General features: G+C 42.6%; 1 protein-coding gene across 1 annotated transcript; it reads left to right on the top strand.

The window, feature by feature from the left end:
• Positions 1-1430: 1430 nt before the first annotated feature.
• On the top strand, positions 1431-2947 carry LOC114292417 (putative glutathione S-transferase). Its single transcript, XM_028236388.2, has 2 exons — positions 1431-1996; positions 2403-2947. Exons 1-2 carry the CDS (start codon positions 1682-1684, stop codon positions 2745-2747), a joined length of 660 nt encoding a protein of 219 aa, XP_028092189.1. The 5' UTR covers positions 1431-1681; the 3' UTR covers positions 2748-2947.
• The last annotated feature ends 13772 nt before the right edge of the window (positions 2948-16719 follow it).

Genomic DNA, 16719 nt, shown 5'->3' with positions numbered 1-16719 from the left:
ATCACTATAAGATTGTTTGATTGAAGTCTTGTGACCTACTGTTTCACAGTTCTTTTTTTTCAATCTCTAGATGTTGTGTTTGCTTAGGCGAAATGTTCTCATTATGTTACACTTAAAATAAAGAAAATACCTTTTTTTCCTTTTTAATATCAAGATACTTTTGAATGCATATAGAAGTGTAATTACTTTGATTATGTCATTGATTAGAGCCATTTTCATTTTTTTTTATTGTATTTCATTAATATATGTATATTTTGTTAGTTGTGGATGTAGACTAGAATTTGTATTTTTGGACTAGATTCATGGGTTTTCCTGCCCACTTGCAAATAATGTCTATAATAATATACACAGCATCTAAGCCAATTGCTGACCACTTCCTCCTTCAGTTAGAGAAATGTGGAGGAGGAGATGACAATCCCACAACATTTGTGTATTTACAACTAATTTTCTTATTATTTACTAACAACCGAACTGTCCTTGAATGTTGTCTAAACCCAAAATAAAAAATATTCAGTGTTTGGTTTCAATTTTCTAGATTTAAATTTTTGAAAATCAAGTATTTTGTTTTCCGTGAATATTTTTAAAATTTTAAGTAATTTTTTTACTTTTTTAGATGCACCTTATTTAGATGTATCTAAAAGTAAAATATTTATAAAAAAAATATTTTAAAAACTAATAAATACACAAGAATACGAAAATAAATTGAATTTTTGTATTTTTGGTATTTAATCAATTTTTTAAAGATTTTTTTCCATAAATATTATACTTTTTAAGTGTATTTATGTTAAGTATATCTAAAAAAAATTTAAAAAAATGCTTAAAATATTAAAAAAATTCAGTAAAAATAAAAAAAATAAAAAATTTCAATTTTTTAGGAAGTGAATTCTGATAGACCAAACCTTAAAATTTTAGTCATTTTTTTACTTCTATTTTTTAAGTGGTGGCGTGTAAATAGAATTATCCCTAGGTAGGTAGAACTCTCTCTATGGGACATGTTATCAATAATGATTGACACCTTTTTTTTGAGCACCCTACAAGTCTTGTTGCATCTCAACTATTAATAGTGTCAGTTTCACACATACATGAATTTGCATCTCAACCATTGATAGTGTGAGTTTCACACATACATGAATGAGTCTCATCCATACATCAATGATTGAGATTTAAAAAGATTATGGGATCCCAAAGAAGGGGTCACAAGCATTTTTGGACATGCTATTATATGCTGATGCTCAAAAGATACTCAGGCCTAGTTTGGGAAGACTAAATAAGTGCACTTTTTGACTTTTTATGAAATATGGGTTGGGTTTGGGTTGGGTTTGAAGTGATGTGTTAGAGAGGTGATGTGACTTAAATAAGATGATGTGACTTAAATAGGATAGTGACTTTTTGAGTTTTTGTCTTTTTTCAATTATGCCAAACTTGGCCTCAATCATGACGCACACAATGACAATTAATCCTTCCTTCCCAAAATAATAGAAATTGACTTGCAAATTGACCTGCAAAATTGTCCGACCATCTTTGAATTGCCCATGAAAAGTTTTTTCTATAAGAAGTGTCTCCAACCTCCTCTCTTGATCACACAAACAAACACCTGAAACATAATTCTCTAGGATTTTCATTCTATGTTCTTCAATCTTAATTTAATCTTTGATCTTCTCTGATTTGTGAGATATCATCAATGGCCGACGAAGTGATTCTCTTGGGCTCCTGGCTTAGCCCCTTTGCAACGAGGGTGAAAATTGCCTTGGCTGAGAAAGAGATAGAATATGAATCCAGGGAAGAGGACCTGAGCAACAAGAGCCCAGTACTCCTGAAGATGAACCCTGTTAACAAGCAAATCCCAGTGTTGATCCATAATGGTAAACCGGTGTGCGAGTCACTCATCATTGTTCAGTACATGGATGAAGTCTGGAACCACAAATCTCCTTTGCTGCCTTCTGATCCTTACCAGAGAGCGCATGCCAGGTTCTGGGTTGATTATATTGACAAGAAGGTGAGTGCTAAACTCTTCCATATGTCCATCTGTACCAAAAAAAAAAAAAAAAAAAAAAAAATACATTACCACATCATTCTTGTAAAATTTTTGTATGAATTTTATGTCTTAATGGAGTTTTCCTTAATGCATATAGTAAATATGGTACGAGATTTTCTATCACCACAGAATTCTTGTCCTCTGTTCTAATGCGTTCTTGTGTTTTAAGATTTTTGTTATATTGTACAATTGAGATTGCATTAGGAAGGGACAGAGGACAAAGGAACTAATAAATATTAGATTATACATTCTTGTGTTGTGCCCCAAAATTTTTATATGATTTAACTACCGTGAGTATTTTGGAACAGAGTGATCTCTTGGAGACATGTGTCTTTGCACCAACATTTACATATGGTACATTCTACAGGTATATAGCCTTGGAAAGCTGCTATTTACATCCACTGGTGCAGCCCTAGAATTGGCAAAGAATGATCTCTTAGGCTGCTTTAAGCTGTTGGAAGGAGAGCTTGGAGACAAGCCTTACTATGGAGGTGAGACCTTTGGCTTTGTGGATGTGGCACTCATCCCATTCTACACATTTTTCTATTCGTTTGAGCAGTTTGGCAACTTCAGCGTGGTGACAGAGTGCCCTAAACTTGTTGCTTGGGCTCATAGGTGCATGGAGAAGGAGTGTGTTTCAAACACTCTTCTTGACCAACACAAGGTCTATGACTTCATGTTGGAGCGCAAAAAGAAGCTCGAGGCTCAGTAAATCTCTAGAAGACTGTTTGATTGGAGTGTTGTCACATACTGTTCCACAATTCCTTTTTTTCTCTTTGGGGATCAACTTTTTTATTTTTCTCTTTTTTTCTTTTTACCTTTCAATCTCTAGATGTTGTGTTTGCTTGGGGGGAATGTTCTCTTCATGTTATACTCGAAATAAAGAAGAGATTTTTTTGTTTTTGTTTTTAATTGAGAAAAGCCTGATTTGATTGATGGTAATGATATGATTCACACTACTTTCATTTGATTTAGCATACTAGAAGATCTTGTGCTTTCAGTATTTGATGAGGTTGGACAAGATCAAATTACTAAGTAACCCAGAGATACAAATTTTGCATTGCTCTCATAGATGGGTAATCCTTTAATTTCTACTGTCGATGCTTTGAACAAGCAATTACTCATGTTCTTATAGGTAGTTAAAATGGTTGGTTAATGGATCTCCCACTGCAAGGCAGTGTTTTCCTCTCTCAGCTAAATACTATGTAAGAACATTATTCTTTCTGTGATGGAAAGTCTATAAATTGCATTATAATTACGATACTAAAACTAATGGAACTTCTTGCACTTCTATTTCCATTGAGGATACTACTCACTTTTTTATCCAAAGAAAATATGCTAATGAAAAACAAGTCAAGGTTTGTTGAGGTCCCTTAATTTTACTATTTTTGTGTGTGCGCTCGTGTGCCGTAGCATATTGACACTGCATGTATCTTTAAAGCTAACAGAGCTACAATCTTGGTGGAAAAATAGCTAGATACTTTTGCATATGGATTTGCAAGTACTTTTACTATGTAGACTAGAATTTCAATTTCTGTACTGGATTCTTGGTTTTTGCTGACCACCTCCTAATGTCTATATACTAATATGGACAACAATCAAGCCAATGCTTTTAGAATCCTTGTATATATATATATATATATATATCATTTCTGCTAGTTTTGATTCTTTGAGCCTTAATTTTATTTCTAAAAGAATGAGAAGTGAAGTAGTTCTTCTAAATTACTGGCCTAGTCCTTTTTCAACAAGGGTGAGAATTGCCTTGGCAAGGAAGGGATTGACTATGAGAGCAACGATGAGGACTTGGCCAACAAAAGTCAACTCCGTATGGAGATGAAGCTTACACATTAGAAAATACATCTTTTGATCCATAATGGAAAACCCACTTGTGAATAATTAAGTAGGAGGAAGAAGAAATAGGAATAAAAATATTTTAAAAAATAAAATTAGTATAATTGATGTATGCACCTCCCCGCCACCCATCTAATTTAAATACAAGACAAATAAATTTTCTTATTCTTTGAGACAAAGAAAACATGTAATACTTATTAATGTAGTGACTAAGCTTCTCTCAAGTTGAATGATTCAACTCGACTGTGGTGTTGGAGACCATGGTATTGGTTCACAGTAGGCATATTTAGACTTGTTTTGGGAAGTACTAAAAAAATTAATTTTTTTATGCTTCCCAAACGAGTTCTTAGGATGTTTTGTGTGGATCGAATAAAATCAAAAAGTATATATACAATATACAGCATGAATTATAAAACTAGACACTTGCTTGGGACGAACGAAACCAAAGAGCATTGCATCTTTGCTTATATATCTGGATTAGATAAATTTATAGTATAAACAAACTCATATATATATATATATATATATATATATTTTAAAATTGTCAAGCATGACGAATACAATGGCGATGTTAACTTGGAAAATTATACGACCATTGTTGGGGGGATCAAGATTAGAGAGGTGAAACTATGTCAATAGTCCAATAATGGTGAAAGTGGCTAGAGAATGAGTAGCAGTAACTGTATGGGAGTTGGACAGTGTGTAGATGGATGAGGGTGAAGCAAATGGCTCAAGAAGAAATGTTTGACAGTGCCAAAATGGACAGCATCTCCCCCAAATTCCCAAAAATTCATCTTTTTGAACCTTGGGAAATGGGTCCTATTTATAGGCTTTTCCTTAGTACTAAGAGGACACCAAGTGGCCAAATAGAGAGAAGACATGTGTCCTAGAGGATCACATAGAATATTCTGTCTTGAGCCACCAGGCTGAAGGTGCCACGTGTCCCTCTGCATGTACTGTGTACTATCTGTTTGCCTCCGCAACTACCTTTTGATCCTTAGCAAGTGTAGTTGCGGTGAGAGTGTTTGCCTCTGCACTTGCCTTCTCAGCCTGAACCTCAGCAAGTGCACTTGCAGCAGTGAACCTTGCCGCTGCACTTGCTTTCTCTGTTCTATTTAGCTAGTACATACATTCTCAGGACTCTGTGCTATCGACTACGTTTGTGTTCACCTCAGCAAAGCCTCCACCCTTAGACACCTAACCACAAACTCCCCAGCTTCCCAGGGTGAAGGCCACAGCCAAGCCTGCTATCAGCCACGCTGTGCCTTAGTACCAAGCCCAAGGGGACTTCTTTAGTCCTACCTGTGCGACTTAAGGCAGGTCCATGACCTTGGTAATAGAAATTGAGTCCCTTATGTTCGGGCTACCCGGCTTCCATCTTCGCGGGATTGCCGCAGTAAACTGGTATCTTTGAGCCTGCTATCAGCTCCAACCAGTAAGTCTTGGGACCAGCTATCAGCGCCAAGTTGAATGAACTTTGGAGAGGAGGAGGAGCCTGCTATCAACCCCGGGCTAATAATGCCTTGGAGCTTGCTATCAGCGCCAAGCATTAGCCTCTAGTTGTAAGGAGAGGTGTCTCTCAAAGGCTGTTATCACCTTGGTAAGATATTCCCTCGGCAACTTAGTTGCTACAGTCGTAATTGCTGCGATAACCATTTCCCGCGGCGAGTCTAAACAGCAGAACCGAGAATATTAGAGATGGCGGCACTGACATAATGCCTCCACAACTTGGGCACTGCAAGTACTGCCTCTGCAACTTAGTTGCTTCGGTTTTCTCCTTCCCTTAGCAACTTTAGATGGTTGTGGTACCGACATTACTTGGAATGGCAGCGCTGAGACAAAGTGCCTCCGCAACTTGGCCGTTGCAAGTGTTACCTCTGCAACTTAGTTACGTCGGCTTTCTCTTTCCCTCAGCAACTTCAGATGGCGGCAGAACCGAAGATATTAGGAATGGTGGCGCTGAGGCAAAGTGCCTCAGCAACTTTCCCACTACATTTGTTCCCTCCGTAACTTCACTGCTGCAGGTATTGCCTCTGTAACTTGACTTAGGCATTTTCCTTCGTGGAGTCCATTTGGACCCCTAGTGGGTCGGACTTGCTTCGGCCTACTATTAGCCTACTTCCCTTGTGCTTTTGCCCACGCTTCTTTTTCATTTCTGGTCACCTCTTTGGGACGACCTCAGTGCTTAGGCCCATACTTAGTTTGGGGCTTAATTTCTGACCCTTTACATTTGCCCCCTGCACTCATGAGGAACACACTCCTGGTTTTCCAAGCGTGCATGACATCAACAAGTAACCCAAGGGTTGCGTCGGTTGGGTCAGAAGTTGCATCGGCTCTGAAAGGGTGCCCCCCTTGATTGACAGGTCATAATGGGCCTAGGGAGGCGTGTTGGTGCCCTTGTGCTACTTCCTTTATAAATAGTGCCCTTGGGTCCACTGGTTCCCCACTTCTGCCCAACGCGCCTTTTGTCTCCTTGTCTCCTTTGTCCCCACTTTCCAAAGTCTTCTTTACCTTTCTTTACTCTTCCTCATGGCCAGCACAAGATTTCTACCCGACAGGGCTGCTCCACCTGCTACTGAGTGAATGAGAGCTCCATACTTTGGAGGGCTGGCTGACCCCTTTTGGAAGGCAGTTGACTCCTTCATTCCTGATGTCCTTCTTCTGGAGGAGCCTCTGCTCCCTTTTGGGGAGGCCATTTTGGATGATGTGGATATGGTAAACCCAGTCTCGGTGTTGCGGTTTCGCGTGGAGCGTAGCGACTTTCCACATTCATACATCTACTATCGCACTCATTCGGGCCCTCCAGCAGATTGGTCCCTCTGGGTCGATGACATCATTGCAGATGGTGGCTTCGAGCAACACTTGCGAGATATCCGTCTTTTTAATGCCATTTTGATTTCGAGAGAGTTATTAGTGTGCAAGGTACAAACCAACACTGATATGGTTGTCTCCTACTAGAGCCACGACACTCACACTTTTGCCTTGGCATGGGGAGAGATAACTCCAACTCTCGAAGATGTTGTCATCCTTCTATGTTTAAGCACCCGTGGAGACCACCCCTTTGATCTAGTGTCCATGACTCTCGCAGAGCAAGTTGCCGTCACTGCCCTCCAAAGTGCTTTTCGGGAGGCGTGGAAGTATGGTTCTTGGTATAACCTTAGGACTGGGGAACTGCTCCAGGAGAAACCTAAGAGAGACAAAACCACCTATCTTTCCTGGCTGAAGCATTTCTTTAAGGACCTACAACCAGTTGTAGGCGACATCACAAAGAAGAGCCGCGACTCTGTAGTTGGGCCGGGCTACCGCGGCGACTTGTACTTGGTCGCCTTTGTCAGTTATTTTATCTCCTTTTTTGTTCTACCTAGTAACCCTGCCGAGAGCATTAATCCCCTGGTGTTTCCTTTGGTTGTCAAGCTCTATAGCAACAATAAGATTCCTCTAGCCCTTCTCTTCCTGGGGAACTTATACTTCCGCCTTAACCTCATCCATTCAGACATGGAGCGATCCATGGGTTGCTATGATGTGTGGAGCTTCGTACACACTCAATTCCTAACTACTTTTTTCTATGAGAGATTCCCTGCCATAGGCCTTATCCCTAAAGAGCATAAGCCCTTCTTCACCGATGAAGTCTTTGATGCAAAGGGCCGCCCTGTTCTAGATGCAGAGGGTCGACCTGTCACGAGACAAGTGCGTCGATCCCTCCCTCGCATCTCTCGATGGTTTGGCCTTGGAACTAATAGACCCTTTGCAGACTACGTCGACCGCATGGAGGAGTGCGTGTTCTGCCCTTTCACTCAGCTTCTTCCAGGCATTTATGTTGTCCCATTTTATTTTTTAGAGGCCTGTCACATTGATTTTTCTCTCGATAGTGTCCAGACTAACTCTCTTCTTATTGCTACTATGATACACCCTGGATTTCTACCTGTGTGGAACGAAGAGGGCCTGTCTAGCGTCGACCAAACAAGGTCCTTAAGCAGTTCAGAATGGATCAAGATGTCCCACATGCCCCTCCGTCTCAGACTAATTTCCACTAGAGCTTTCAGCGATTTGCCCGTGACTATACCGTTGTACTTGTGGAGGGCTTAGGCTTCATGGAGCTTCCCTCACTTGGAAAAGAGGGTGTCTTTACTCCTAGTAACAGGTTGTTCTAGCACCGCAACCTCAATTCTTTTTTCAATTTTTGCAACAACGCTCCCATTGTCCCTGTGATGGAACCTATCCCGCAGCCTGACTTATCCCTTCGTTTGCCTTCTGGCCGAGGAAAACAAACCAGTATATTCTACCGCTTTAAGCTTTTATCCCTGCTCGCCGTGGAAGAGCCTCACCCGTCTGGGACAATGTCTGTTCAACCCTTGCAAATTACTCCCCCTCAGGTCAGCACAACAGTACGCATGACCCGTTCCAGATTGAGGGCAGCCCAAGCAACAGTGCCATCAGTTGTTAAGGCACATGCCTCACCAAGTAGGAAAAGACTCTGAAAAGTATTCATACTTCGAAAATATTTTTGCATTACTTCCTTGGGCCTTTTATATTTACTTTAGTAATCACATAATCTTTTTCCTTTTTAGGGCCCATCGACCATACCACCTTCAGGCCCTGGAGGTTCTTCTACTGCCACTGACATTTCCTCAGATTCAGATGACGATGACAACCTTCCCATTACTACAAGGGTCACAAGATTCAGGACCCGCAGGATAGTTCTTTCAGATGTTGAAGAGGAACCAAGTGTTAGAGTCGAACTAACTACTGAGGTCGAGCCAGTTGCTGAGGCTGAGCCAGTTGTGGAGGCTACAGACAATGTACAAGTTCCCCCTACTGTGGAAGTTACAACCGGTGATATAGTTGTTGAAGGTTCAAAGCCTCCAAACCCCGCTGATTTTGTGCACTCTGACCATTCTTCTGTCGGCAGAGATGATTTTGTCACTGAGACCCCAAGGGAAGATTGTGGCGTGAGAGAGCCGCTGAAAGTTGCACCACCTCACTTTGGAGCTGCATCTGGCGGTTCCTCCCAGTCCACTGAGTCTCCATTAGTTTAACAGACTCCACTTCTAAATGTCCAAATGGCTGAGGGGAGTGCAAGTGTAGCGGCTTCTTCCACTATTTCTGCTGTGGCCCCTCTAAATTTAGATCAACTTGCAGGGGTAGTTGTCACCTTAGCCGCCCACACTGTAATTACTATCGTTGGGACCTCTGACCCAGTTACTTCGGTAACCTCTGAACAGCTGGCAGACTTATACCCCACTCACTTTCCAGAGGTGCCAACTGACCTTGGGGTATCTCAAGATTTTTATACTGGGATGGATATCACTACTGTTCCAGATCTGAACGTTGGAGACTACCAGATGGATGACCTCTTTTCGGAGCGATATGATGGTGCAGACAGCTTTGGTCTTTCTTGCAAGGCCAGTTCACTTGATCGCCAGCCAATATCTACCCACTCTAATGATGCTAGGCAGTCATTTTCAGGGGAAGTGCACCGCCCTCAGACCTTTGGTCGCTTTGCCAGTCTCCTTCCAGTGATTGAAGCTGGCGGTGGCGTGAAAGAGCCCCCTTAATCCTCAAAGAAAGTTTCCTTTCTAAGTTATTGGGTCTCTTCCGAAGCTGCTCCCACTCTTGCTCGTATCTAGGCACTGTATCTGGATACCTTTATTGCCTTTAATGTTCTTGGATCTATAGTATAGACGACGCTGCTAGAGTCACTTGCCAGCTTCATTCGTGACCTTGTTATCAAACAGATCCTGATAACCCCTAGCAAGTTCGCGGAAAGTGCTAAGGCCAACCTGAGTAGTTTTGAGAGGAACGGTTTGGATCTGTCCTGGATGAGGGATAGGCTTCAGGCAGTCGATGGTTTCCTTGAGTATGCAGACAATGTGGCGATGATTGTGTCCTTGGAGGAGACTATCAAGGAGCGTGAGGGTGCCTTGGGGCAGCATCGACAGAACCTGGCTCGGTTCAAAGATAAAGGATCTGCGTTGGTTGCCTAACTACCTCGAGATGTGAACTTGATGGACTCCCCTTTGAAGGGTTTGATTTGATGTGCTTGTGACTTTGTTGTGATTTCCTCCATTTTCTTTTCTTTATTTTGTTGTTTCATTGTGCTTGCTGCACCTTTTCTTTTCTTCTTCTTTGTTATAACTTCTTTTCAAACATTGTAATCATGTTCTAGAAGTTTGACTTTAATGAAAAGTGTGGATGTTTTGTAGTACTTTGAATTTCATTTCTTCGCCCTCCTTACATTGCTTTTTATACAATTTCTAAAGATAAGCAAAACTCTTGCAGTGAACAAAACTTCATCATGACTAAGTTTTTACAAGGATAAAATTTCACTAAGTATGGAAAACTTTCCTCACAGTAAGTATATATAAGAGTAAAAGGTTTACTAAGTGTATGACACTTTCTTTACACTTTGCTTTAAAAGTGTTAATCAAAGAAACTTTACAACTCTTTTTCCTGAATAAAAGAAATTAAGGAAAATATTCTTTGACATACTTAGCGTTGATAGGGCCAGTTTTGAACCCATCATCTAATCTCGTCAACTTGTAGTACCCGCTACTGCTTCCCTCAGCAACTTTGTAGGGGCCTTCCCATTTGGGTGAGAACTTGGAAATTGGCTACCTCCACATGATTGCATCCACTGTTTTCTATGCCAAGTCCCCCTCATTGAACTTTCTGTGTTGAACAGATTGATTGTAGGCACGAGCTATGGATTAATGACACTTTTCCATTGCTCGTGAGGCTCGTTCTCTTTTTTCTTCGGCTGCCTCTTTGTCATTCTTCCTGCTGTCTAAAACTAAATGTACTGACATAGCCATTCTTGCTGAGGGTACTGCCAACTCAATTGGTAACACAGCTTCAGACCTATATATTAAGGAAAATGGGGTTGCCTGAATTGGCTTCCTTTTTGACGTTCTATAAGCCCAAAGTGCTATAGGGAGTTGTTCAGACCATGTGCCCCCTGTTTCACCCATCATTTTACTGGTCTGATTATTTCCTGGCATGCTTTCAATTGTTGGATTAGATCTGCTTTCCACCCCTCAGCATCTTACTCTGTATGTTCTTCGACTAGCACTGCTGATGTTGTTCTTTTCTCAATGACGAAGCCTATACTATCATCTAGTATCTCCACCTTTGCCCCAATGTAGCCAAGGTATCGGAGAAACAGTAGTGTGTTTAAGGAGTATGCTGGATTTGGACATCATCAAACTGAGTGAGCAATCTTTGAACTACGGTGCAATATAGGGCCAACAGAGGCTCCTTCAAGGCGAAATCATCCATTGTTTGCTTGACAGCTAACTTGGAGTCTCTCCAAATTTTTAACTTGTGGAGGCCCTTCTTTTGGGTAGCTATTAGACCCAGTATCAATGCTTCATATTTAACCTCGTTGTTCGAACACTTAAGTCAAGCTTCTATGATAGATGAAACTGCTCTCCTTCTTGACTGGTTAGTGTTATGCCAGCTCCGCCTTTTCCAGCTCCAGAAGTTCCATCAAATTTTAAGTCCCAATATGTCTGAACTGCAGCTACTGAGACATGGACCTCACCTGGTAGAGGTACCTCTGTAGGTCCATGTTCACTAGATGGGAATTGGGCCAATAAGTCTACAAGTGCTTGGCTCTTAATAGCTTTGGGAGTAACACAAGTAATGTCATATTCTGCTAGAGCCAAAAGCCATCTTTTCATTTTTCCAGTCAAGACGGGCTTGCTCAGCAAGTAGCAAACTGGATCACTCCAGGTCACAACCTAGATCGGGTGTGCCAAAAAGTAGTGGTGCAACTTTTGCGCTGTGAAGATTAAGGCTAAATAATGCCTCTCAATTGGGGTATATCGCGACTCGGCATCGACTTTGCGACTGATGTGATAGACTGGCTTCTCAATGTCATCTATGTCTTGGACAAGTAGAGCTCCAATAGACCGAGGAGTAGAGGTCAAGTACAGTAGCAAAAGCTTTTCGAGCTTTGGGGCAATCATTGTAAGTGGAGAGGTAAGTGCTTTTTTCACGATATTAAATGCATGTTGGTGTTCTTGCAACCATTCAAACTTGTGATTCCCTTTCAGCAGTGTCCCAAAGAAAAAGGTTATCTCAGCAAGGGCTGGAATGAACCTCCTAAGGTATGACACTTTGCCTAGGAATTTCTTTTGGCATCTCTATGATGGACTTGATCTTATCTCCATCTACTTCGATCCCCCGCTGGTGTACAAGAAAACTAAGGAACTTGCCAGTGGTAACTCCGAAGGCACACTTGAGAGGGTTCATCTTTAGGCAGAATTTGCGGTAACGCTGAAAAACTTTTTCCAAGTCGCAAATGTGTCGGTTTGCCTCAGTAAACTTGACCACCAAATCATCCACATATACTTCCACTTCATGATGTAATATGTCATGGAACACTGCTGTCATAGCTCGTTGGTAGGTTGCCCTTACGTTTTTTAAACTGAAGGGCATTACCGTATAGAAAAAATTTCCTAAGGGTGTTCTGGAAGCCATCTTCTCTGCATCTTCAAGTGCCATTTTGATCTGGTTATAACCACTGAACCCATCCGTGAAGAAGAACATCTGATGGCCCGCAGTAGAATCGACAAGTGTGTCAACATGGGACAATGGAAACTCATCTTTCGGGCAGGCCTTATTCAGGTCGCGAAAGTCTGCGCAGACCCTGATCTGACCGTTTTTCTTTTGCATAGGCGCAATATTCGCTAGCTAGGTTGGATACTGTATAGGCTCAATGAACTTGGCCCTCTGCAACTTTTCTACCTCCGCCTTAATCTTTGCTTCAAGGTCAGGATGATACTTTCGAGCATGCTGCTTGATTGGTTTAGAGTTAGGAAAAATGTCCAGATGATGAGTGACAAAGGATGAGTCAAGACCAGGCATCTCGTTATATGTCCAAGTAAAGATATCGTTGTATCGCTTTAGCAATGTTATCAATTCTGCTTTAGCTGCTAGAGCCATTGTATCGCTGATAAACACCGGCTTGCTCTGCCTAGGTAAGTCACTGAGGTTGACCTCAGCAAGTACCTCCTGCTGCAGTTTGGGTCTATCTTGCATGCATTTAGGGGCGGGCTTAGGCTTCTTTACCAACCCTTCTTAAGACTCATCCCCGTCACATTTATTTGTCTCGAGGCCATCCTCCTAAGGTATAAAGTCTGGCCCCCAAGACCGTCATAGGTAGTAAACTGTCTTGCAGCCCTCGTGCACTTTAACAATCTTGGGTGGAGGACATGTGGATTTGTTGCTCCTTTTCTGTCCACTACTTCCTAGAGTAGCCTTTGCATCTCAAATGTCTTCCTACTTCGACAATTTTACCCCTGCAATTTTACCAATCTTGGAGTTTCATCCGTTGACAACTCAGTAAAGAAAACTGTATCTGAATAGTTTGCCTCTTCCACTCCGAATGGCCTTTCAGATGCATTTATGGTCACTGTGTGCCTTCTCAACTTTGTTTTCACACATTGGTGATAACTGGACGGGATAGCTCCATATTGGTGCATCCAAGCTCTACCAAGTATCATGTGGTAATTTGTGTCCGCTTCAATCACAGAGAACTTAGTAGTGGAACAGGTCTCGCCAACTGCTAAGTTCACTGCAATATGGCCCTTAGTGACCTTCTTCTCACCACCAAATCCTGTTATAGTGATGGGTTGGCGAATCATCCTAGACTCTGGGATACGGCCTTTGCAAATGTGTCAGTAGTGATAATGTTTATGGACGCCCCACCATCAAAGAAAGCACGCTTGAACTCTATATCATTGATGTAAGCTGTGACAAAAAGATGATGGTTATAAAGAAATGGGTATGCTCTGACTGCCTCTGTAATCTTCCTGAATGCGCCGAGACACGTACTCCTTAGCCTCAGCAACTTCATCATGGTATACCTCGGAGATGTTAATGAGGGCCTTCGTTGCTTCCAACCTGGCAGCTTGGCTCAGCCCCAGCTGGTCAAAGAAGGTGTGAAACTTAATAGAGTTTTGCAAGGCTTGAGCATGAGTATCCTTTGCGAATTTTGCCTCTGCAGGTACTATCTTAGAGAGTTAGCTGCTGACAATTTCTTTTAACTCATCATAGTAGGACGCCGTGTGCACTTGATTGCGCACGGGCCCAAGGTACCTAATCATGTGTACATTCTTCCCCTTCTCCTTGTGATTAGGATAGGGGTCCTTCCTTACGTCACGATTATCAGCGTCTTTGAACTTCAGTTCATTTGTGTCAACTTTCTTCTTAAAGATACTTTTCAAAGTCCAATAGTCCCTAGTAAGGTGTCTGGTGGTTCTGTGATAGACACAATAATCTGGGCTTTCTTTGTCCTTCTTGGTTAGAGTGACGTCAACCGAAGGCAAAATAAATTCACCATCAGCGACCCATTCTTTAACCAAGGCCTTAACATTCTCAAGGCTACAAGGGTATGGATTTCTGTCCTCATAACTCTTTCTCTTTCGAGAGGATAACACCTTCGCTTGCAAGCGACCTCCTCTTGTAGAGGTTACCATAGCAACTCTGCTATTGCGGGAGTACCGGTGGCTGTCACGAGATCTGTGCATAGGACCAATGGTACTGAGGTTCCTAGCTACCTCAATTAGGGCTGAAAAGGTAGGCAGATTATGGTTCACTAAGAAAATTTTGTAGTCGTGTATGGCACCCTCCAAACATATGTTGACTAAGTGGGCTTCATTCACTGGTTCATGACAGTCAATAGCCTTATCTTGGAACCGCTTAACATAGTCCAGTATATCTTCGCCTTCTTTTTGGACATCTCGCCCAAGTGTGAGGGTTGTAACTTTCTCTTGGACTTAGAAGAACTTCGTGTCGAACTTGTTCCCCATCTCCTTTCACCTCTTGATCAAGTTGGGAGCCAAGTTCACATACCAGCTGTAGGCCCTTTCAGTAAGTGATTTGGAGAACTCTCTAAGGCAAGAGAGTGGTCACTGCCATGGACACCAAGAGTTTCAATGAACCTCACCACATGTTCTCTGGCATTGCCTTGTTTTCTATCAAACTTAATAAACTTGGGCACTGTATACCTAGTTGGGTATGAAATGGTCAATATCTCTTGAGAGTATGGGGGCTTCACATCTGGGTTTGGGAGAGATGGTAGCTGCTTCTTGCTACGCTCTTGCTCGAGCATAGCTTGTACATCGGCTAGAGTAACAAAGTGAGTGGGTTGGAACGGTCTAGTCTGCTCCTGTGTAGCTGAACCTGCGGCTGTACCATTCGCCTAAGGTACCACCAGAGGTACCTGGATCGGAGCCCAAACCTCAAGGAACAAGTTAGGCACTAGGTTTGGGACTGCTACAGGCGGAAGTGCTTGCATTGGAGTTGGTCTAGAAGCCATGGCCATAATTGCCTCAATAAGAGTTTGAAAAGCTGCCAGGATCTCCCTCTGCATATCCTGGAGTGACTGAACTGCCTCAATCACAACATTATTGTCATGGGCCTCCGCATGTGCTACTTCGCCATTAGAAGAGCCTTGCTGCTGTGGGGGTTGCTAAACTTTATCTTCTACCATCTTTTCCAGCGACGTGTGTAAGCCACTGCGGGTATGAACCATCAACAAAGAAGCCTACCTAGCAGAGTCCCCAGAAATGTAGGGGGGGATCAAGATTAGAAAGGCAAAACTATGTCAATGGTCCAATAATGGTAGAAGTGGCTGGAGAATGAGTAGCAACAACTGTATGAGAATTGGAGAGTGTGTAGCTGGGTGAGGGTGAAACAAATGGCTCGAGATGAAATGCATGGCAGTGTCAAAATGGGCAGCATCTCCCACAAATTCCCAAAAATTCATCTTTTTGAACCTTGGGAAATGGGTCCTATTTATAGGCTTTTCCTTGGTACCAAGAGGACACCAAGTGGCCAAATAGAGAGAAGACATGTGTCCCAGACGATCATATGAAATATTCTGCCTTGAGCCACCAAGCTGAAGGTGCCACGTGTCCCTCTGCATGTACTGTGTACTATCTGTTTGCCTCTGTAACTACCTTTTGATCCTCAGCAAGTGTAGTTGCGACGGAAGTGTTTGGCGCTGCAACTCCCTTTTAAGCCTCAGCAAGTGCAGTTGTGGCGGAAGTGTTTGCCTCTGCACTTGTCTTCTCAGCCTGAACCTCAACAAGTGCACTTGCAGCGGTGAACCTTGCCGCTGCACTTACCTTCTCAACTCTATTTAGCCAGTACATACATTCTTAGGACTCCATTAGCCTGCTAACGACTGCATTCGTGTTCACCTCAGTGAAGCCTCTACCCTTAGCCACCTAACCACAAACTCCCTAGCTTCCTAGGGCGAAAGCCACAGCTAAGCCTACTATCAGCCACGCTGTGCCTTAGTACCAAGCCCAAAGGGACTTCCTTAGTCCTGCCTGTGTGACTTAAGGTAGGTCCATGACCTTGGTAATAGAAAGAGAGTCCCTTATGTTCGGGCTACCCTACTTCCATCTTTGCGGGATTGCCGCAATAAACTGGTATCTCTGGGCCTGCTATCAGCTCCAACCAGTAAGTCTTGGGGCCTACTATCAGCGCCAAGTTGAATGAACTTTGGAGAGAGAGAACTTGCTATTAGCCCTGGGCTAGTAATGCCTTGGGGCCTGCTATCAGTGCCAAACATTAGCCTTTAGTTGCAGAGGAAGCCACTCTCAAAGGCTGCTATCACCTTAGTAAGATATTCCCTCAGTAACTTAGTTGTTACGGTCGTAATTGCTGCGGTAACCATTTCCCGCAATGAGTCCAAACGGCAGAACCGAGAACATTAGAGATAGCGACGCCGACATAATGCCTCCGCAACTTGGGCACTGCAAGTACTGCCTCTGCAACTTAGTTGCTTCGATTTTCTTCTTCCCTTAGCAACTCCAGAT

This window comes from Camellia sinensis, chromosome 8 (assembly GCF_055761805.1).
Source record: "Camellia sinensis isolate YWXY chromosome 8, ASM5576180v1, whole genome shotgun sequence".
NCBI classification, from domain to species: Eukaryota; Viridiplantae; Streptophyta; class Magnoliopsida; order Ericales; family Theaceae; genus Camellia; species Camellia sinensis.
Note: the sequence above shows the minus strand (reverse complement) of the source record. Positions and strands in the feature narration are given on the sequence as shown.

Excerpts from the sequence above, each read along its gene's own strand:
- LOC114292417 (XM_028236388.2), top strand. The coding sequence starts at position 1,682 with ATGGCCGACGAAGTGATTCTCTTGGGCTCCTGGCTTAGCCCCTTTGCA. Across the intron at positions 1,997-2,402 it reads TTGATTATATTGACAAGAAG|GTATATAGCCTTGGAAAGCT; the intron begins GTGAGTGCTAAA and ends TACATTCTACAG.